Consider the following 22,265-nt stretch of genomic DNA (forward strand, 5'->3'; position numbering starts at 1 on the left):
CAGCATTAGACTCTATATTCAACAGATCAGAGATAGAAGAGCCAGAAAAACATGCCATCAGGCAAAAAGTATTGGCAATGCTGATTGCACACAAACCATACAATGTGCTCAGTCCAACGAAGCAACACACCTTGAAAGACCTGAAAAAGAAACAAACAAACATTCTGGTGAGAGAGAAGTTCCCTGTGGATGGGCTCCAGCAGAAGCCTGAAACTTGGAAGATCAAACCTCTGGTCCGAGTGATTGACCCCGATAGAATCCCCCAACATTATCCTGGGATACGTATTTTTGCCTTCGTTCATGGAAAAACATGAAGTCTTTGAGCCAGTCTCCATCTGCCTACGAAAAATCTGGTTCTGGCATTATTCCAGCCTTTTGCCCATTCTGCTCATTGTAATGTTTATCTGTTTTTAATGTTGTATGCTGCCATGGGCCATTTTTTAATTGGCAAGCCTTACGAATAAAATAATTCATCAAAGGAAAAGAAGGAGAAGGAAATGACCATGATAGGCAAATTCTTGAAATCATCAGCAGTTCTGTTGAAGCTGAACCATTGTTAGAAATTCTGATTTACTCTGTAGAAATGGTAGCAGAGGATTATTATATTGCCATACAGATTGGTAGCAGAGGATGGTTATGTAGCCATACAGGTCAAATAAAGTGTACAGTGTATAGTCACTATGGGCCTTGCTGGTTAATAGTTTCAACTGTCACAACTGTTGCAGGAAACTCTCCTCAGAACATAAAGGAACCATGGATTATGACCATAGATGCTAACTAAACACTGCCATCTACTGGCTAATTAATTAAATAATTAAGTAATACATTCCAATTCTAACATATATTCCAACAAGCATGAAGCAGGTCAAGGAAGAAGTCCACTAGATGACAGAGCACCAAGTTCACTTTCACAGCGAGGGAGCTAATTGAGTCGCTTTGGGTCAGTTGATCAACCTCTCAGCTTTCACTGGGGATAAGATTAGGAGGAAATTCCAGGTGTTTGCCTTGAATTTTCAAAACAGAAGATTTACGTGGGATAAATAAATGTCTTATACAATAACCTAAACTCCACATGAGCTGTAGACCAGCAGAGTAGAAAGCTCAGGGAGATGTACCAAAAAACGATTAGACATTATTCTAATCCATTTTAAAATGGATTTTAATTGATTTTAGCGATTTTATGTGTAACTTTTAACCCGGAGTTTTTGTTTTATTTTTCTGTTTTATTGTTGTGAGCCTCCCTGAGTCCTCGCAGAGAAAGGGTGGCATATAAGTCTAAACAAACAAACAAACAAATAAATAAATAAAATAATTCTGACAGGAATGTTGAGTAATGTTTCTAATATGACAGACCCCTCAAATACCTCGCAGTCCTCTATTCCTGACCCATTTAAATTGTGCTGGGGACATTTTTGTGGGCCCAATATTTAAGGATGAGCAATAGGTGAAATTATGAAGGTTATGAAACAAAGATTATGAAACAAAACAAGATTATGGACAAAATGAGGGGGACGGATTGTAATTTTTTCAGTTGGTGGTGGGTTTTCCTTCATTCTAACTCTGTTCTGACTATTTTGAAGAGTTCATGGGAACTTTCTTGAGTTTACCTTCTCAAAATAGCAGGACCCATCCCCTTCACTTTTCAGGAGTTATGCTACTGAATATTGGAGCTGCCCCAGAGAAATTGCTTATTTAATTTGAAACATCCTTATCTTTTGGGGAGCATCCTTAGAGCTCTTTTTCTTCTTTGTCTTCCACAGTCTTGTTCTGGATTTCGAGCTCTTTATCATTGGCTTTCAACAGCTGCCCACAGCACTCTTGGCCTGGCTCTGCATGTTCCTCTACACCTTATTTGTGCCCTACCAGGCCCTGCAAATATGGTCAGGCTGCTTGAAGATGACCAGGTTCCCCAACCTCTTGACGGTCACCTTGGTATTGCTGGTGCTGCTCTGCCATGCTGCAGTGCTGGGCTTCTTCCCTGTCTATATTGCTGTCTACTGTAACTTGGGAATTGCCTCCCGTAAAATTGTCATCTATGAGCAGGTATGGCACTGGGGCAGCACAAAGAAAGTGGGTATAGGGGAAAGGTGTTTTTAGACAGAAATGGGGGAAGCTAAGGTTGAACTTTGAAGTGAGGTTGGATTTATGAAGGAATCCTGGTTGCCCCAGGACATCTCAGTGTGGAAAGTATAGATAGCAGCAAGTGCTAGAAAGGCTCCCTGTATTCATAAATGTATAGTTCCATACACAGGCCATATATTTGCCGTTGTACAGAGAAGAAATGCCAACCTCACTCCAGGTTTAAGACAGCTTTCTCCTATCTGGTGTCCTCTAAATGGTCTGGACAATCCCCAAATAGAGTCATTAAGGGTAGGCCAGGTTAAAGATATATACTTCACTATACATTGCCCTGAAGAAGATATACAGTACATTTTTAAAAATTTTGTGGCAGAAGTTATGGTCCTTAGCAGCCATCGTCATGTATATGTCATATATAAATGCTTACAGTAGCACTTGCCATGGCCTCAAATATATGTTCTTCTTGCAAGCTGGAAGATAAGCAGATTTCATCCAAGCAAGAAGTTGAGCAGAAAGATCAGCAGGCAGTATAGCTGACAGTTAGCCAAGTGAGTAAGCAGGGGCCATTTCTGTCTGAAAAGTCTAGACAGACAGTCTGGAGCACCATGGGATCCATGGGATCCACCATGGGAACATTTGAGACTTCTTGGATCACCCCATCCTGCTGAGCTAATGGGTGCAATTCCTTTCTTTGAATAGCCACAAGGATGGTACCAAAGGGCAGGTAGGTGGCATAGCAGATTACTAAAGTCCTCTGCAAGGATATCTACAACATGACTCAACTTCACACTGTTTCCTTGCTCATTTCCCTCTCTGGCATAGATCCGGTTCCTGATGAAAAGCTACTCATTTCTGCGAGAATCGATGCCGCCTCTTCTCCATGCCAGGGACCAAGTTGGTGAGTTTGACTAAGAGGCTCTTAGTGATTATTATGATGGCTATAAGTCGCCCCCAGAGTCCCCAAACTGATTTTCCACCGATGCAGCATCTTAGTTGTAGCATAAAATAGTCATGCAACCATTGGCTTCCGCATGCTAATTGCTATCACAGACTTTCTTGATCTATGAAACTGTTGAATTAGACTTTCCATTTTCCTGTCATTGATTGGGTACGGTAGTAGATTTTAAGTATAACAAAATAATGAGAAAGCTTATATGGCTGCAAAGAAAAGGATCAAGAATTATTTTTCCATATCCCTCATCAAATTACAATTTCTCCTATTTGCCAGACTTTGTTTTGCATGAAGAGCTGCAGAACATGGGTGATTTATTTATTGATCTATTTATTGATCTATTTATTGATCTTTCTTATCAGAATACAAAGCAACTCAAAAATTAAAAAAAAATCTGACATGTAGTGTAAGATATTATTGATTGCATTTTTTCTTATGCATATCTTTGTGAACACGTGGAATAGAAATGTTCCTTGTTTGTTGCTTTTGTATACCAATGGAGACAGGTTTTCACAAAGCTGTATTCTACATCCTGTATCACTCTTTAACTATAGCGGGTTTTGCAGCTATTTTTTGTACATAAGAAGTATCTTAATCAGCAGAGCCATGGTAGTGCAGTGGTGAGAATGCAGCACTGCAGGCTAATTCTGCTGAATGCTAGAAGTTCGAGTCTTACCAGCTCAAGCTTGACCTTCCATCCTTCTAAGGTCAATAAAATGAGGACCAGGATTGTTGGGGGCAATATGCTGACTCTGTAAACCACTTAGAGAGAGCTGTAAAGAACTGTGAAATGGTATACAAGAGTACTATTGCTGCTGCTATCATCACGTAAACATAAAGCTCTGCATTCTTCCTGCTGAAACGGCATGCAGAGAGAAGATGCCTGCACTTGAGTACCATGTGTCCTCCAGGACAACTATTTCTTCAGTGTATAATACAAATTGCTATCTCTGTACTTGTCCCTGTGTACTTCCAACTGTTCCTTTGCTTCTTTCCCCCCACTCCAGGGAAGATAAGCCCTCCTGAATTCTCAACCTACTTGTATTTTCTCTTCTGCCCTACTTTGATCTACAGAAAGAGCTATCCAAGGTAATTCCTTGCATATCATCCTTGTGTTTTTGCACACCCTCCCCCGGTTTCTCAGCTCTATCAGAAAAAGGGTGGGCAAAACAGGCTTTTGGATCTACGGCCCATGCCCCCAGAGCAATGGTACAACCCGAGAAAAGGGAAAACTCTCTTATCATATCTCAACTCCATCCCTGCTTCTTTCCTTATAGAGATCCATACATCCGCTGGAGTTATGTCATCCAAAAACTGGTTGAGGTGAGAGAAACACATTAAGTTTCCGTTGGCTGGTTGGTTTTATCTGGTCTGTCTATGGATTAGAAATGAGCTTGGAGACAATTGGATTTTCCCTTGAGACTGAGCTGATCTGGAAACCCTAAGGGGTCTTAGCTGGCCAAGGTAGTAAATACTGTAGCAATAATTATTTAAGAAGCCCTGAGTGACCAAAGACCACCATTTAAATTTCCCAGAGTTCTCTAGCCTTGAGTGAATGAATTATAATATTTGTCCTGAGTCATCTTTGATGCAAAAAAGTTCACTTTCCTAAGAGATGTTCAACTTAAAACTTTAGACACAACGTACATATTTTCAAATATCTCACACAGGAAAACAAAAGGAAAAAGGGGGGATGGAACTTAGAGCCACTCAGGAAGTGAGTGGTGCAGAAATCTATGACAGATTGACTAAAACTAAACAGAAGAGGGACTGGTGTTGGAGGACAGCATTTGGGCATTGTAGGATTATATTAAAATGGCAGCCAAATCCAGCTTCTGAGATCATAGACCAGAAGAAGGTTGTTCTTAGTTATAGCCAAGAGCTGGCAACCAGTATGCCTTGCCAGAATACTGAGATGTCAGTAGATCACTAAGGTAGAGTACTTTCTCTTTGTCCCACAGTTTCTGGCGAGTGTATATTTTATGAATTTCCTTCTGAAATACTACTTCATCCCTAACTTCAGCAACATGCATAAACAGCCCTTCACCATCAAAATCCTGCTGCTCTACATCTTTGATTCAGTTGTACCCGGTATGTGGAAATTCCTGTAATAGGATTATGCGATCAGGCTGATTTGTAACATTTTAGAAAAAGTGAAGAGAGACGTACTACAGGTAATTCTCAACATACAACCATTTATTTAGGGACCTTCAACGTTATAACAGCACTGAAAAAAGTGACTTATAAATGTTTTTCACACTTACCATATTTCTTAGAGTATAAGACGCACCTTAATTTTTGAGGAGGAAAATAAGAAAAAAGCTGATTGGCAGGTGGATCTGCCTCCTGGAATACCCCCAATCAGCTGTTCCCAGAGGTGAATTTTAGTAACAGATTCTTTGGTTGTGAGCTCTGTGCCTTGCTTTTTTTTTTTTTTTTTTTGGCTTTTTTTTTCTGCCTCTGAAACTTCTGAAACTCTGTTTCAGAAAAAACTTTTTTTCCTGCCTCTGAAAGCCTCCAAAACAGAGCTTCAGAAAAAATGCTTCTGAAAATATGTTTGGGGGCTTCTTTTCTGAAGCTTCGTTTCTGATGCTTTTTTCAGCCTCTGAAACCTCCGTTTGAGAAGCTGGGCAGGGCTACATTCGGAGTATAAGACACACCCAGATTTTCACCCTCTTTTTGGGGGGAAAAAGGTGTGTCTTATACTCCGAAAAATACAGTATGACTGTTGCAGCATCTTCATGCTCAAGTGATCAAACTACATGCCATAAATACTGGCATGTATTTATTGTGGTTGCAGTATTCCGGAGTCATTTGATCACCTTTTGCATCCTTCTGACCAGCAAAATCAATGGGGAATCCAGATTCACTTAACCACTAGGTTACTAACTTAACAACTGCAGGGATTCACTTAACAACTGGCAGGAAAAGTCATAAAATTGCTTAACGCATTGTAAGCCGCCCTGAGTCTCCGGAGAAGGGCGGCATATAAATCAAATTAAAAAAAAATAAATGGGCAAAACTCACTTAATTGTCTCAGCAACCAAAATTTTGGGCTCAATTATGATCATAAGTCGAGGACTCTGTAGCAGCTAAGTGATACATTGTAAGCCACCCAGAATTGCTTTGGGTAGCAAGATAAGCAGTATATAAATTTAATAAATAATTAATTACCTCATTTTACAGCCCAATATATATATATATATATGATTTTGGACTATATGTAACATCCACCTCTTTTGCCTGAATTATTCTCCAACTGCTGTGCTCTATGGCCATTTGAACATTGTCCTGTTCAAATTGTCAAAGTCTATCATCTTTCTTTGCAATAAGGGCAGGGGTGAAATCCAGCAGGTTCTAACAGGTTCTGGAGAACCGGTAGCGGAAATGTTGAGTAGTTCAGAGAACTAGCAAATACCACCTCTGGCTGGCCCCAGAGTGGGGTGGGAATGGAGATTTTGCAATATCCTTCTTCCAGAGTGGGGAGGCAATGGAGATTTTGCAGTATCCTTCCTCTGAAGTGGGGGGGGGAATGGAGATTTTGCAATATCCTTCCCCTGCCACGCCCACCAAGCCACGCCCACAGAACCGATAGGGAAAAAATTTGGATTTCACCCCTGAATAAGGGATATGCAAAAATCCTGTATACATGAGATAAAGCTGGAGAATATGGTGCTGCTCATAAAATTCTACTTGCCAAAAATGTTACTTTTACTTCTAAATGGAAATTTGTAGTCCTGGTTGCAAAGATATGTTTTGCATTGTGGGAAGTAAAATCTGGTCTGGTTCTTATTCCAAGCTGGGAGAAAAATGCAGGAAAAATGAACTGAAGGCAGCTGCAGTTGGAAAGGAGGTCTGCATTTATTTGGTAGCCAGAAACAATAGTAACAGCAGCATGTCTATGATGTGGCTGACAAATTTTGGTTGAGAGTAGATAGGCTTTTATACAATTTGGGGGGGCTTTCCGATTGAGATGCCTGTTCATGCCCTTAAATATTTTAATTTAATTTTATTTATTTCAGGAAATTTATATTGCTGCCTATTCGCACATGGCAACTCAAGGCAGCTTACAGGAATGTAAAAACCTCATATATAAAATAATAAAACTAATAAATGAGAATAATCATATAATAAAATAATGCAATAAAATAAAATAACCCCCCACCCCAGCGACAACACATCACACGAGCCATTTAATGGGCTCCATCCTTGCTCTGTGTTCCCCGGGCCCACTGGAAGAACCAGTTTCTTCCGGAAGAGTGTTAGAGTGGGGGCCATTCTAATCTCTGGGGGAATGATGTTACAGAAAGAGAGAGCCACCACAGAGAAGGGCCTTCTTCTGGGTCATACAAGGTGTATCTCCCTAGGCTAGGGAATGGGACCCGCAACATTCCTTGCTTCCCCGCTCTGGTGGGTTGGGTAGATGTGACCGGTAAGAGACAGTCCCTCAGATAATCTGGTCCCAAGCCATGAAGGGCTTTAAATGTGACAACCAGCACCTTGAATTGCACCCGGAAGCAAATCAGCAACCAATGCAGCTCCCGCAGGAGAGGTGATACATGTGCACACCGAGGTCTGCATAAAGCCATGCGGGCTGCTGCATTTTGCACCAGCTGGAGCTTCCGGATGCTCTTCAAGGGCACCACCATGTAGAGCGTGTTGCAATAGTCAAGACAGGAAGCGACTAGGGCATGAGTGACCGTGAGTAGGGATTATCTTAATGGCTGTTGCCAGATTCCTATGGCGTCATGTAGGGGTCATGACTGGTTCTATAGGCAGAAGGGGAAATGCAATATCCAGGTGTTTTGTTCATTTGAGGCAATCTTGTCAGTTTCGGCTCCTTGCCTATTGTGCTGCTTATTTGGAGCTATTTACTTTCCTTTGTTTATGAATAGAAGGACTGGCTTTATGAATGGATACAAAATATCCATTCACAAAGCCTAGCTCCGTGCTGGCGAACCTATGGCACACATGTCACAGGTGGCATGCAGAGCTCTCTCTGCGGGTACGCGAGCCATTGCCCAAGCTCAGCTCCATCGTGCATGTGTGCGCACCTCCCACTGGCCAGCTGATTTTTGAGTCTCTGGTGCGCATGTGCAGGGGGGTGGGGTGCATGCAGGACACATGCAGGCAGGCGCAGCGAGCACGTCCACAGGTGTGGGTGGGCGGGGGGAGTCGAACGTGCATTGCATTATGGGTTATTAGTGCAGGGAGGCCTACTAGGCCCAACATGGTGCGGTGCGCCCCCCCACACCCCATTTTTGCTCTCAGGGGGTTGCAGGGAGGCCTAATAGGCAACATACCCTGAGAAGCCTCCAACATGTCCTGGCCTGCTAGGGTTTTTTTTGATATTGGCCATTCCTTGAGTCGAACACCCAGGAAGGGCCCACTGATGGAACTGGCAGGGCCTCCAGGATGGCAGGCTCCACTGGGTCCATGGACTCTGCCGAGCCTGCAGCCTCCAGACCCGGCTGCATTCCCTCAGCCATGCTGACAAAGGTAGCTCTGAGTTCCTGTCAGGTTCTGGTAGTCAAGAAAAGAAAACTCCACAAAACTCAGTCCTGAGTCGTAGTATATTTATCTTCTTCGCTCCGGCACAAACTGACCATCACTGAGTGCAATAGAGTGAAATGAAATCAGGGCTAGTTGCCCAGTGCTCCCTGTCACCATTTAAACGTTCCCACGGGCCAGCCCTTAGCCAATTGACATCCGCGGCGGCGGCAGTGGTGGCCAGGCCCAGCCTAGCCAGAACCCAGTCGGTGTCTGCAATGGAGCTGAGGTCCACAAGCATAGGGCGCAGTGGGTGTAGCACTGCCTCAGAGTCTTCTGGTCCCCACTAGAACTGCCCCAGTGGAACTGCCCTGGTGTCACCTTTCACCGCTGGAGTGGCAGCCCCATGCCGCCAGGCGCACCGGGGCTGACATGAGGCCCAAAATGGGGCATCAGGGACAGTGCGACCTCCCCATGGCCCATTTTTGCTCCCAGGAGGCTGCAGAGAGGCCTACTAGGCTCAAAATAGGGTATGGGGAGAGCGCGGGGGGGTCGCGCACACATGCGCAGGGGGTCAGGGCACAGGGGTTCACGTGCACATTGCATTATGGATGCAGGTGCACAAGAGAGAGAGCTTTCGGCACATGACAACAAAAAGGTTAGCCGTCACTGGCCTAGCCTCTTCAGGCTTCTGCTTGAGGGTGTTTTCCTATAGCAGAAAGACTGGGGGATGCTTTCTGCATTTATTAAGGAGAATATTTCTCCTTTAGGGGAAATATTCTATTCTGCCTCTTTTAATATTCTGTAGAAAATTTTGTTCCGGGGAGGTAGGACTTCCCATAGTATTTTCATAATATATATATATTATATATATATATATAAAGCGATTGTGCAATTCATCTATTCTGATCACAGAATTGTAAATATATTGCTTTAGGTTTTTGTGGGGGGATAATTATAAAAATATAATTTTAGCAGTGCATCTGCATTTCAGATCCTTTGATTATTTGACTGCAGCCTATTATCTGCCTCTGAAAAAGAATGATTTATATTAAACCAATCCTCTTTCCTTGTAAAAATGTGAAGCTATCTTCCCTCTGTGCCCAGCTAAAATCACTCATAGGTGTTTACTGAATTATGGAGCGGAGTGATGCCTCAGTTCAAACTACGCTGGCTGGCTGGCTGCCTGCCTCCAGATACTCTGCACACATGTTGGGAACAAGACCAGTTGGGTATAATGGTAAAACTGCTGGCCTTCTAACCAGTTTATAGTGAGTTCTAGGCCTGCCTTAAGAAGCATGAAAGGCAGCCGGTCAATTCCTCTCATCCCAATCCACATCACAGGATTGTTGCGAAGAAAGTAGAAGGCTGAATATTGTGTATGTTTTCCACCTTGACTTATATATTCAAAAGGTGGATTAAAAGGTAATAATAATAACAACACTTGCCTGCAAGCAGGAACTGATAAGAGCACCAAATAGACAAATAGTAGAAAATGAAGAGATTAATCTGCACTGACACTTTAGAATTAAAATAAACAAGTACCTGCCACATAACAGTTTATGTTAACAATTATTGATAAGACAAAATTCACGAATGAAGGCGAATATATGTGTCCCAGGATAATGTTGAAGGATCCAATTTGGGTCACTTACCAGGACCAGAAGTTTTGTCTCCTGAGCTTTCGGACTCGTGCTGGAGCCCATTTTCAGGGAACTTCTCTCCAGCCTAGGCTAGAGTCCGAAAGTTCACAAGACAAAACCTCTGGTCCCAGTGACTGACCCAGATTGGCTCCTTCAACAAAAAAGTCTGGATAGTAGACATTGTAGTACCTGGAAACAGCAGAAGTAAAGAGAAAAAAAGTGCAGAAAAATCACAAAATATAAAGATATGTAAACAGAACAATTGTAGCCAAAGAAAGCAAAGAGAGTGCTCATAATAATAGGTACCATGGGTGCAATCCCAAAACATCTGTTGCACCACTTCAGCACCATCAGCATTGACAAACCACTATTAGTTAATTGCAAAAGGCAGCTTTGCTTGGACCAACCATGACCTGGATGATTAAGAATCTCAATAGATATTCCACTAGGATACTAACCTAAAAGTCTAATATGAGTTGCAATTGTCTGTCTTCAATTTGTAACAATAATTGAGTTTTTAATCTCTGGGAAGAACTGATGTATTTCTTTACCTCTCTCATTCAGGGACAACTTTGCTACTCTTGATCGCCTATATTTTGCTGGACTGCTGGCAAAACATATTTGCTGAGATCCTGCGCTTTGCAGACCGTTCTTTCTACAAGGTGATAACAAGGGGTGGCGGAGGTTGCAAGAAAGATATGGGGAGTCTGGAAGGCCATGAAGAACAGTTTGAAAAACTTCGCACAGAGTTCTGAGAGGTTATGGCTCTAAAAGAGAAGCAAATTTCAATTTACTAAAACAACTGTACTGAAGAAGCTGACATTGAAGTATCTGATTAATTGTAATCAAAGTAATAAATACAGGTGGTCGCTCATTTAGCAACTGGGTGCAGTTACAACTTGATGATAAAGTAAAGTTATGATCAAATCTCACATTTACAACCTCTGCAGGTCTGTAAAGCAAAACAAAGTAGAACTAAGATTGCAAGCATTGTTTTTTCCATACTAATTGTTTTAATGGGCTTGTAAAATATTTTAATTTTTGCTTTTATCATATGGCACCGGAGTCACTTTAGGTGAGATAGGCAGCCATGTAAATTTGGCAATAAATAAATTAGGCAACTATCATAACTGTTTCACTTAATGATCGCTTAACAACTTTGTTGCTGCTCCCAATTGTGGTCACTAAATGAATATTGCCTGTAGAAACATGTATGTTTAGGGACTATAAGAGAGATCAAATAACATGTTCTGAAAGACTTTGCAAGACCCCACATGGTGGTTCATTCATGTCTTCTCAATGGCTGAAATCTAACTTTTCATGCCCCCCCTTGACCCTCCCCTATCCTTGATCTCACCCCTTCCCTAACACCCTGTGCATCTCCTTGCTCTCCCACACCTGACAGTAGCCACTTACCTGCCTGTTTGGGAGTTGCAATTTCCCACTGGTTTCTCCACTGACTTAGTGATGGAAATCCTAATCCCGATTGCCCTTTTAACTCATAATCATAAATTTATTTGTCAAGGATATATAAGATAACAGGTAAAAGTATAAACATAATTTGAATACATGAAAAGAGTAAGTAAAAAGGAATATTAGAACAGGGATGGTAGGCACGCTGGTGCACTTATGCACGCCCCTTGTGTACAGGTACTCAAGGACTACCTGTACACAGACAAGCTAAGGTGGATTGTCTCTTTCCTTGCCAAAATATAGTGATGTTCCCGTTTCAAGCCTGGCATTTCTATGTTTTTCATGCTCTTTATTTCATTCTCCTTGCCTAGGACTGGTGGAATACCACATCATTCTCTACATTCTTTCGGTCATGGAATGTGATTGTACACGACTGGCTGTACTGCTATATTTATCAAGATTTTCTGTGGGTAGGTAATCTGTAATGGGCTGTGAGAATAATCTTTGGGGGCAGGAGGAAGAACTGCAGCCAGGGCAATGGTCAAAAGGAGATGTCTCAGCTCGGAGCAGGAATGGGGGTACAATAACATCTCAGGAGGGATTCTTCCTTGTGGTTCAGAAAATAAAGGTCAGGAATGGGGGAAGTGCTTTCAGACTTGCAAGATTCTATTTCTGTAACCTTGCAATAAAAGTACTATTATTGGTTTACTGTCTGGACTACCTGAAAGGGCTGACAAGCTTACCAGACCCACCCTATATTACCCCATAAAGTAAACCAGCCGTGCGTAATTTCTTGATGCCTATCTTCATTGTTTATTGGTGAACACCAAGATGAGGTCTATAATTCACCTGTGCTCCTTCTCTTCCAGCTGATTGGAGGGAGAACCCGAGCTGGAGCTATGCTCTTCGTCTTCCTTTTGTCAGCAGTTTTCCATGAATACATACTCACCTTGTCCCTTGGCTTCTTCTATCCTGTCATATTTGTGCTTTTTGTCATGCCTGGAGGTTAGTACTGCCTCAGGAAATGGACTGAACCTTTCCTCAGAGGATTCAAGCAAGGCCCATTAAAAAATAATGTGGCATGGATTGCTCCTGGTGAACCTTCTTTCATTCTGTTCTACCCTCCTTTGGTTTGGGGTTTCTACACTTGAAAAGCAAGACCAGAAACAAAGCTAATATCTGGAAAACAAAATTTTGTTATTTCAGAAGTCCAATTACATTTCCAAAACAGATGCTTTAGTCACAATTAGGACACAGATAGAAGAGCAACAGGAAAATAGCCTAGGCCTTGGTTCTAGGTTCTAGGAGCAGAGAGTTCCACCTGCAAGGGCATTGCTTTGAGAATTCTATTTCCCAAATTATTTTACCTCCATGGGAGAAGGGATGGGGCATATTGACTTGTAATTAAAATGGAAATTGCTGTTATTTTAGTTTTGATAATGAGGAAAGTTCTTATTGTAGATAAGAGTTATTAGAAATCAGTAACTGAGAGATCTCCTTGGCTCAGTGTGGCTGGAATATACACAACTAACCCTTTTTTTGTTTGTCTTTATAGTGTTCTTTAACTTTGTTCTCAATGATAAGAGAAAAGGCCCTTTCTGGAACATCATCATGTGGATATGCCTCTCTTTGGGCTCAACAATTATTTTCTCCTTATTATTCCAAGAGTGGTTTGCTCAGGTCCACTGTCCACTCAAGGAGGTGAGTAGGCAGTTTACCTTGTGGAGATAGAATAAGTCTTGGATTCCGTCTTTATACCATTTTTCATTAATGAAAATATCTCTTCTTCCAAGAGGGTCAAGCCTACTAACTGGTATATATTCCATCTGCTAAAATTAAGGTAAAGAAGGTGGGGAATTCAGAAACACCAGGAACTTGCAAATGAAATTGTTATAAAGCTAAGAGCTGATTCTAATATAGTCTGTACCTATATATACTTATTAATTAACTTGACAGACTGACCAACCGACTAACCAGTTGATTTGTGCCATTAAGCTGGTTCTGATTCCTAGTTACAACATAAATAGATCTTCTCCATGTGGATCTATGCCTTCTTGTTCTTTCAAGTCTCCCTATAGTGCAGTCATAGCCAGTATAACTCCATCCACTTTGCTGCTGGTCATCCTTCTCTTCTGTTTCCTTAGAGCTGATTCTAATATAGTCTGTACCTATATATCTTTATCTTTATCTTTATTCAAATTTCTATACCGCCCTTCTCCTTTCGGACTCAGGGCGGTGAACAGCCAAAAAATAAAACATTTTATATACAAAAGTTAAAATAAATTTAAAATAATTAAATAAATTTGGCCCATTAATTTAAAACATTCCAATTAAAACCATATCAAAATTATTTAAAACCAATCATAAAATCAGGACAGCCCGGCTAACTGAAAAAAATAGGTTTTGAGAGCCCGACGAAAAGTCCGGAGGTCTGGGATCACTCGTATCTCTGGGGGTAGATTGTTCCAGAGGGTGGGTGCTACCACAGAGAAGGCTCTACCCCTGGGGGTCACCAGCTGACATTGCCTGGCTGACGGCACCCTGAGGAGGCCCTCTCTGTGGGAGCGAACTGGCCGGTGGGAGGCAATTGGTGGCAGGAGGCGGTCCCGTAGATACCCCGGCCCCAGCCTTAATATATACTTATTAAGTAATTTGACAGACTGACCGACCGACTGACCAGTTGATTTGCGCCATTAAGCTGGTTCTGATTCCTAGTTACAACATAAATAAATCTTCTCCATGTGGATCTATGCCTACTTGTTCTTTCAAGTCTCCCTATAGTGCAGTCATAGCCAGTATAACTCCATCCACTTTGCTGCTGGTCATCCTTCTCTTCTGTTTCCTTCCTTCTTTTCCAACGTTCTTTAATCCTAGCCTTATTTACCTGTATCTATGCTATACATATAAATATGTATTTTATTTTTAACCTGCTTTTATTTCTGGTCAATTCAAGGTGCTACACATATCTAATGCTCCTGTTTCCTATTTTCTCAACAACAAACCTGTGAGGTGGGCTGGGCTGAAAGAGGGTGACTGGCCCCAAGTCACTCAGCTTACTTTCATCCCTAAGGGAAGCCTAGAATTCACAGTCTCCTAGGATAGGATAGGATAGGATAGGATAGGATAGGATAGGATAGGATAGGATAGGATAGGATAGGATAGGATAGGATAGGATAGGATAGGACACGACAGGACAGGACAGGACAGGACAGGACAGGACAGGACAGGACAGAATTCTTTATTGGCCAAGTGTGATTGGACACACAAGGAATTTGTCTTGGTGCATACGCTGTCAGTGTACATAAAAGAAAAGATACGGAGATGCTTTGATAGACTTCCGGTGGTGCTGTTGGGGCGGTGCAGAAGGAAAAGGACGAGCTCCGTCCTTTACCTCTGATTTTTCCGCAATTGGGGACCCTCGAAGGCACGTGGAGCTTGTCTTGTGTGGAATATTGACAAGACAGATAAATTATAGAAAATGATTAATGACTTAGAAATAGAAATTCCCCCTTTTCTTCCTTTGAATAATTTTGTTGGTTTTTGTTTTGATATTTGATATTGTTCCTTGGTAAGATTATATCTAAAAATATATACATTAAGTGTTATTAGTATTATTAATAATTATTGATTATTTAGATTATGGTGAAGAAATCAGATTCAACAGAGAAATAGTTATAAATGTTTATAAATTCTTGTAAATTAAATATTTAAGAGTAGAAATACCTATTATATCAATTATATTCATATAATATAGTTCAACTTACTATAAGTAAGTAATTAACTAAGCAATTAATTTGTAACTGGATTGTAATTATATTGTACTGTATCTCTATGTTGGGTTATTGATATATAATTGTAAATCTCTGATTAAGTAATTAAGGATAATACAATAGAAATAGAAACTAGAGCGTAAAATATATATAAACTATAAATAATAGATAAGCAACTCAGTGACAACAGTGGATGGTAATTTGGGCAAAAATTTATAATATTCTGGGAGAACAAAGCAGAATCTTAAAAGAAATGACTAGTATTACTACCACAACCTTAAGAGCAGAGAAAAAGGTGGCATCAAATCCGACGGTGGTGATGGCCTCCCCGTCGAGCCAGAAAACAATAGACATGATGCTCCCAGTAGAAAAACCTAATACTAACTTATCAGTTGAAATGATGCAATCTACACTGGTTACAATACAGGACACCATGATGAAACTTCAAGAGACAATGGTTAAAAATCATGGTGACCTGAAATTGGATATACAAACATTAGATACCAAAATGGATTCAATTCAACAGGCAATGCAAAAAAATGGACAAAGAATTAAATCAGTTGAAATGAAAACAGAACAAACTGGAAAAAAAATTAGAACAGGTAGACCAAAAATGATCAGACGAAAAGGAAAAAGATACTTTCAAAATTAATGAAACAGAATGTAGATATAATATGTCTCCAAGAGGTACATATTAGAAAACAAGAAAAGAAATACCTGGAATACAATAAATTAGGGAACTTGTTTGCAGCATTATCAGAAAAAAGGAAGAAAGGGGTAGTGGTATATGTCAGAAAAGAAATAATAGCTAAAGTAATTTATGAGGATCCCAAAGGAAAAATACTTATGATTGAAGTGATAAGAGGAGAAACTAGGATGTTATTAATTAATATTTACGCTCCCAACAAAAAACAGAAGGAATATTATAGGAAACTGCATGATATGATTATTGAGGTGGACTATTCAAATATATGTATAGTGGATGATTATAATGGAATAATAGATATAAGAAATTATTATATTTGCAATAAAACAAAAACAAAAAAAGAATGTACTGCTGAAAACTTTTTCTAATATGACTGAAGAATTGAATCTAAATGATATATGGAGGTTATTAAACCCCAAAGAAAAGAAATCTACTTTCTATTCTAATCCACATGATTCCTTTTCAAGAATAGATATGGTATGGGCAAATAAAGAAATAATTAAAGAAATTGAAAAGATAGAGATTCTCCCTAATGATTAGGCAGACCATAACCCCCTGAGAATAACTTGGAAAGGCCAAAAAAGGAAACCTAAGAGATGGACTCTAAATATACAAATACTACAGGAAAAGAAATATTTAGAGAAAATAGAAAAAGAATTGATCTTATTCCTCGACATAAATAAAAAACATTACACATCATTACAGAATTTATGGGATACATTAAAGGCATTTACGAGAGGAATAACAATAGCATATACATCGATGAGGAACAGGGGGAAAAAGCAACAACAGGATATACTACTGAAAAAATTAGAGTATCTAGAAAATAAATTTCAATTAAATTTAGATGACCTTCAGATTAAAGAAGAATTAATATCAGTTAAACATGAACTGAACTTAATTGAACAAATAGACCATATCAAAAAGATTAAATATATGAAACAATATCAATTTGAAAACACAAATAAACCGAGGAGGTGGCTGGCATATAAACTTAAAAAAGAAAGAGAAAGCAGGATAATTTACCAATTACAAGATGAGGTGGGCGATTTACAAAATAGTAAGGAAGAAATTAGGATAACATTAGTATATTTCGAAAATTTGTATAATCAAAAGGAAGTGGAGATGGAAAAAATAAATACTTTTTTAAAAGAGGAAGGTATGCCCAGATTAGAGGATGAAGAACAGATGGTATTAAATAGAGAGATCTCTTTGGAAGAACTAAAAGAAGCAATTAATAGACAAAAAATTAATAAAACTCCGGGACCTGATGGGCTACCAGGTGAATTTTATAAAAAAATGGGGGAAATACTAGAACTGATACTCTTAGACTTGTATAATGAGGTATTGTTGGAAGCAAAAATGCCCAGCTTGTGGAGAGAGGCATACATCACAGTCATCATGAAAGAAAGTACTGACCCAACCCAGATTCAAAACTACAGACCAATTTCTCTTTTGAATACTGATTACAAGATCTTTATGACCATTATGGCAGTAAGGATGAAAAAAAGATTGAATGGAATTATCCACTCCGATCAGAATGGCTTTCTCCCAAGGAGGCAAATTAAAGATAATACAAGGATGGTTTTGAATATATTAGAATATTACGAAGCGCATCCAGAGAAACAAGTAGCCCTTGTTTTTCTGGATGTGCAGAAAGCCTTCGATAATTTAAATTGGACGTACATGATAATACAATTAAAAAAAGAAATTTGTTACTAAATTTGAACAGATGATCGAAACAATTTATTCCACCCAAAAAGCAAATATTATAATTAATGGGGAAATTACAAAATCATTCGAGATTAAAAAAAGGAGTTCGCCAGGGATGCCCTTTATCACCACTGATTTTTATTCTGACATTAGAGTCTTTTTTGAAAAAAATTAGGGCAAACACAGCGATTAAGGGGACCAAAATTAAGAGAGAAGAATATAAATTAAAAGCATTCGCAGATGATTTGGTGTTTTTCATTGAGGATCCAAAAGAGACAGGGCCGATATTAATAAGGGAGATAGAAAAATATGGAGAAATATCCAGCCTTAAAATCAACAAGACAAAAATAAAAATGATAGTCAAAAATATGATAAGACAACAAGAAAAAGAATTAGAAGGGAAATTGGGATTACAAAGCGCTAAAAAAATTAAATATTTAGGAATATGGTTGACGGCGAGATGCTCCTCAATAAAAGACAATAATTATACAAAATTTATACAGCAAATAAAATTGGATTTAGAAAGATGGGATGCACTACAAATATCTATGTTGGGCTGAATTGCAACCATCAAAATGAATGTTTTGCCAAAATTGTTATATCTTTTCCAGACCATATCCATAAAATTAGATAGGAAATTTTTTCTAGAACTGAACCAAATTACACTGAAATTTATATGGGCTGGCAGAAAACCACGAATAAAACTAACAGACCTCCAAGATAGCAGAAGCAGAGGTGGTCTAGGGCTCCCAGATTGGTGACTCTATTATAAAGCAGCAATTTTAACCTGGATTAAGGAGTGGACAAATTTAAGAAATAAAAAATTACTTATACTGGAAGGGCATGATTTTTAAAAAAGGGTGGCATGCCTTTCTATGAGATAAAGAAAATAAATCCCATTCATATTTTTTTCATCACAAAATACAAGAGGCCTTAATGCCAATATCGCAAGAAATTTTTAAAAAACTTATATGAAAATATCTGGTGGGTGTCGACAATAGAGGCAATGATACACCCAAACGCTATGGATATGAACAAAATGGTCAAATATTATGAAATTTTAGACCCCCAAGGAAATTTAAAAAGCAGGCAAGATCTGGAGAAACAAGGAATTATTATTGATTGGTGGCCATATTTACAAATAAAATCACGGTATTCAAAAAACAAAGAGGATTATGGTATTGAATTGGTTCCACAATATTTAGATAAACTACTGATTGGCCCAGATGAAAAATTAATAACCAAATTGTATAAATATTTTTTGGAATTTGATAAAGAAGAGGAAATAGTGAAGGGAATGATGATAGCATGGGCAAAAAATGTAGGGCACAATATTGAATTAGAAAAATGGAAAATAATTTGGAATAAAAATAATTAACTAACTAGATCAGTAAAATATAAGGAAAACCAATATAAAATGTTTTACCGCTGGCATTTGGCTCCCTCAAGATTGGCAAAAATATATCCAAATTTGGCCCCAAATTGCTGGAAATGTGGACAGAAACACTCATGGTGGCTGTGTCCAGAATCAAAAAAATACTGAAAAAAAATAAAAAATTGGTTGCAAGAAATAACAGGTGTTCAATTAGAATTTGTACCAGAACTATACCTCCTGGGAATAATGGGAAAAACCTACGATAAGAAGACAAGACATATGATTTTACACATAACGACAGCGGCGAGATTGGTTTTTGCGCAATGTTGGAAAAATGTGAAGACGCCCTCCGAAGATCAAATAATCAAAAAAAATTACGACTGCACTGAAATGGACAAACTAACATTGGAACTGAAAGAAATGACAGAGTCGGAGTACTATGTATCATGGGAGAAATGGTACGAATGGATTAAAAAGAGAAAGATGAAACAGGCTCAGACATAACAAAATTTGATGAAGTAAAATATATAGACCATAAGTATTTTATAGGGATAAGTTTTGTAAATGACACAGTTCTGCATAAAAAATGGTTGTTTTCTTTTTGTTCTTTTTTTTTTCCATCCCTTTTTTTCCCTTTTCTTTCTTTTTCCTTTCTTTCTCTCTTTCTTTTTTTGTATCTCTTATATTCTTTTTTGTTGTTGTTGTTTTTGCTTGTATTTTTGTATGTATGTTTTTGGTTTCGTGTTTATTGAAAAATTAATTTAAAAATTTAAAAGGAAAGATACATTCATCAATTAACAGGCTACTTAGTTGCGATAAAAGCCGACACATGCCTTGAATAAAGTCAATAAAGAACAGAAACTGACAGGATTAGGGCAGGGTAACACCCAGGAAACCCATCAATCACCCATCTAGGGTTGGGATTAACCTCTTCCCTTCAGGAAGAAAGACAAGATTACAAACATTTTCATTATAAAGAGTATTAAGTAACACTTCTGTGATCAGCTGATACTCCCTGGAGTTTCCCAAGACCTTTAATAGCTGCTGCAGTGTTAGCTATTTCTTGTTTCTTCCTGGGGGAAAAAGATACAGGAGTGGACAATGAAGCAGCTTGATCATACAGGCCGTGAATGTAATGCATGTGTGGTCCAGCCAGCTGTATTGCTTCTGCTGTGAAGCACCTGATTTAGAACATAGAGAACCTAGAGAGTTGGAAAGGACCTCAGAGGTCTTCTTGTCCAACTCCCTGCTCGAGCAGGACCCTATATCATTTCAGACAAATAAATTGTCCCATCTCTTTTTGAAAGCCTCTAGTGATGGAGCACCTACAACTTCTGAAGGCAAGCTATTCCATTGGTTGATTGGTCTCACTCTTAGGAAATTTCTCCTTAGTCCTAGGTAAATGGACCCCTAACTTTTTTTGGAGCCCCTCAAATATTGGAACAGTGCTATTTTATTGTGCTATTGTATTGTGAGTTGTGAGCGCTATTTTATTGTGAATTGGGGAGATGTTTGGCAAAATTGATTAAATGGAAAAGAGGGCATGGTTAAATTTGCTTTTTAAATCCTTTTAGCACTTCTCGAGAGAAAAAGTGAAAGAACATTAAAACGATCACCAGTATTGTAGAGCTGGTGCAATTTTTGCACTGTCAATTTGAAACAATCTCAAAATTTCCAATGGAAAGAGCACATAAAAGAGGCATCGATGACTTTCCTACCTTTCTTTTTTATATAAAAAGTTTTTTTTAAATTTTTTTTAACACAGAGACAAATACACATACAATGTATTTTTTCTGAACAGAGTATTGGCCGGTTCACAAATTTAAACAATTTTAGTCATTTCAACACAATTTATATATTCCCTTTTTGCCATAGTATTTATTCTATTTTTTTCTTTCTTCCTTCCTTCTTTTTCTTTTTTAAATCAATATTATCTATTCATCCTAACTCTAATCTTAACCAAGTTCCATTTTTTCCTTCTTCTCTATATTATACCCCTTAAGTTTGAAATCTCATTTAACATAATTCCTAATATTACAATCATTATTTCATATCAAAATAATAAATCAAAAACATTTTATACCATGTATTTCCTTAAGTCTTGTTCCACATCATACATTCCAGTATCTTAGTAAAAATCAATTAATTATATAACAGTTTTTTCTTTATATCCTTAAATCTTATCTCTAATTTTCAAATACTTTGTCAAAAATATATATTTATATCTCTTCAAACAATATCTTAATCATTTCTACTTTCATCACAATTTAGCTATTTCAAAATACAGTATCATTTCCCCTTCCAGTTGTTATAAACTCCAACAGTGTAATTAAAAGTATTCCGATTTTTATCATTTCTACTTTCACCACAGTCTAACTATTTCAAAATACAATATCATTTCACCTTCCAATTACTAAAATTTCCCCAATTAAATTTGTTCATATTTTTAAAACTTGTCACAATTTCATCTTTTTACCATTATTCATTTCATCTATAAATCATACTTCAATTCATATTTCAATTCTAAATGTATACAACATATTCCTCTTTTATTTCATTCCCTTTCTCTTTCTGTTTTTATTTATTTATTTTTTCTTTCCCCTTCTTTTCTTTTGTGCTTTAAAATCCTGAACTCTCCTGTTTTATCCTATATTTCCCATTATTTCCCATCTCTTTCCCCTTTTTCTTTTCTTTCCATTGTTAATTCCAGTGTAATCATTTTGTGTTTTAAAATCATAAGCTCCTCTATTTTGCTCTGTATTTCCCATTATTTTCCATCCCTTCTCCTTCTTTCTAATATTTCCACTGTTAATCTCAGTGTAATCACTTAATTTTTTTTATTCTTTCTATTCCACCCTCTTTTCCTTCTTTTTCTCTTTCCCCCTTTTCTATTTTTTCCATTGTTAATCCCAATGTAATCTTTAAAGCTCTCCTTTTTATTATTACTACCGACATAGTCATTTAATTTTCCATGATCCATCTCTTTGTCTTTGTCTTCTTCTTTATTGTCAGTCTCTCTTGCTTCTCATTGGTTGTTTCCTTGTCAGCTTGCATGTGTTCTAACTCAATTTTTAAATCATCTGGTTTTGATTTTCCATGCAATATTATAGTCATTTCCCTTATA

At 38.4% G+C, this 22,265-nt stretch overlaps 1 protein-coding gene across 3 annotated transcripts in view; it reads left to right on the top strand.

Moving 5' to 3' along the window:
• The window catches only part of LOC139312832 (sterol O-acyltransferase 2-like), a 44,682-nt gene that overhangs the window by 13,164 nt on the left and 9,253 nt on the right, over positions 1-22,265 (top strand). For all 3 annotated transcript variants that reach the window (XM_070937961.1, XM_070937962.1, XM_070937963.1), the window contains exons 7-15: positions 1,761-2,043; positions 2,902-2,977; positions 4,039-4,120; positions 4,309-4,354; positions 4,993-5,122; positions 10,729-10,826; positions 11,949-12,047; positions 12,447-12,582; positions 13,133-13,278. In XM_070937961.1, the coding sequence (XP_070794062.1) occupies positions 1,761-2,043; positions 2,902-2,977; positions 4,039-4,120; positions 4,309-4,354; positions 4,993-5,122; positions 10,729-10,826; positions 11,949-12,047; positions 12,447-12,582; positions 13,133-13,278 (1,096 nt within the window). The remainder of the gene's footprint in view (positions 1-1,760; positions 2,044-2,901; positions 2,978-4,038; positions 4,121-4,308; positions 4,355-4,992; positions 5,123-10,728; positions 10,827-11,948; positions 12,048-12,446; positions 12,583-13,132; positions 13,279-22,265) is intronic.

This window comes from Pituophis catenifer, unplaced genomic scaffold (assembly GCF_029215685.1).
Source record: "Pituophis catenifer annectens isolate HBS135680 unplaced genomic scaffold, rPitCat1.0.hap2 SCAF_2, whole genome shotgun sequence".
NCBI classification, from domain to species: Eukaryota; Metazoa; Chordata; class Lepidosauria; order Squamata; family Colubridae; genus Pituophis; species Pituophis catenifer.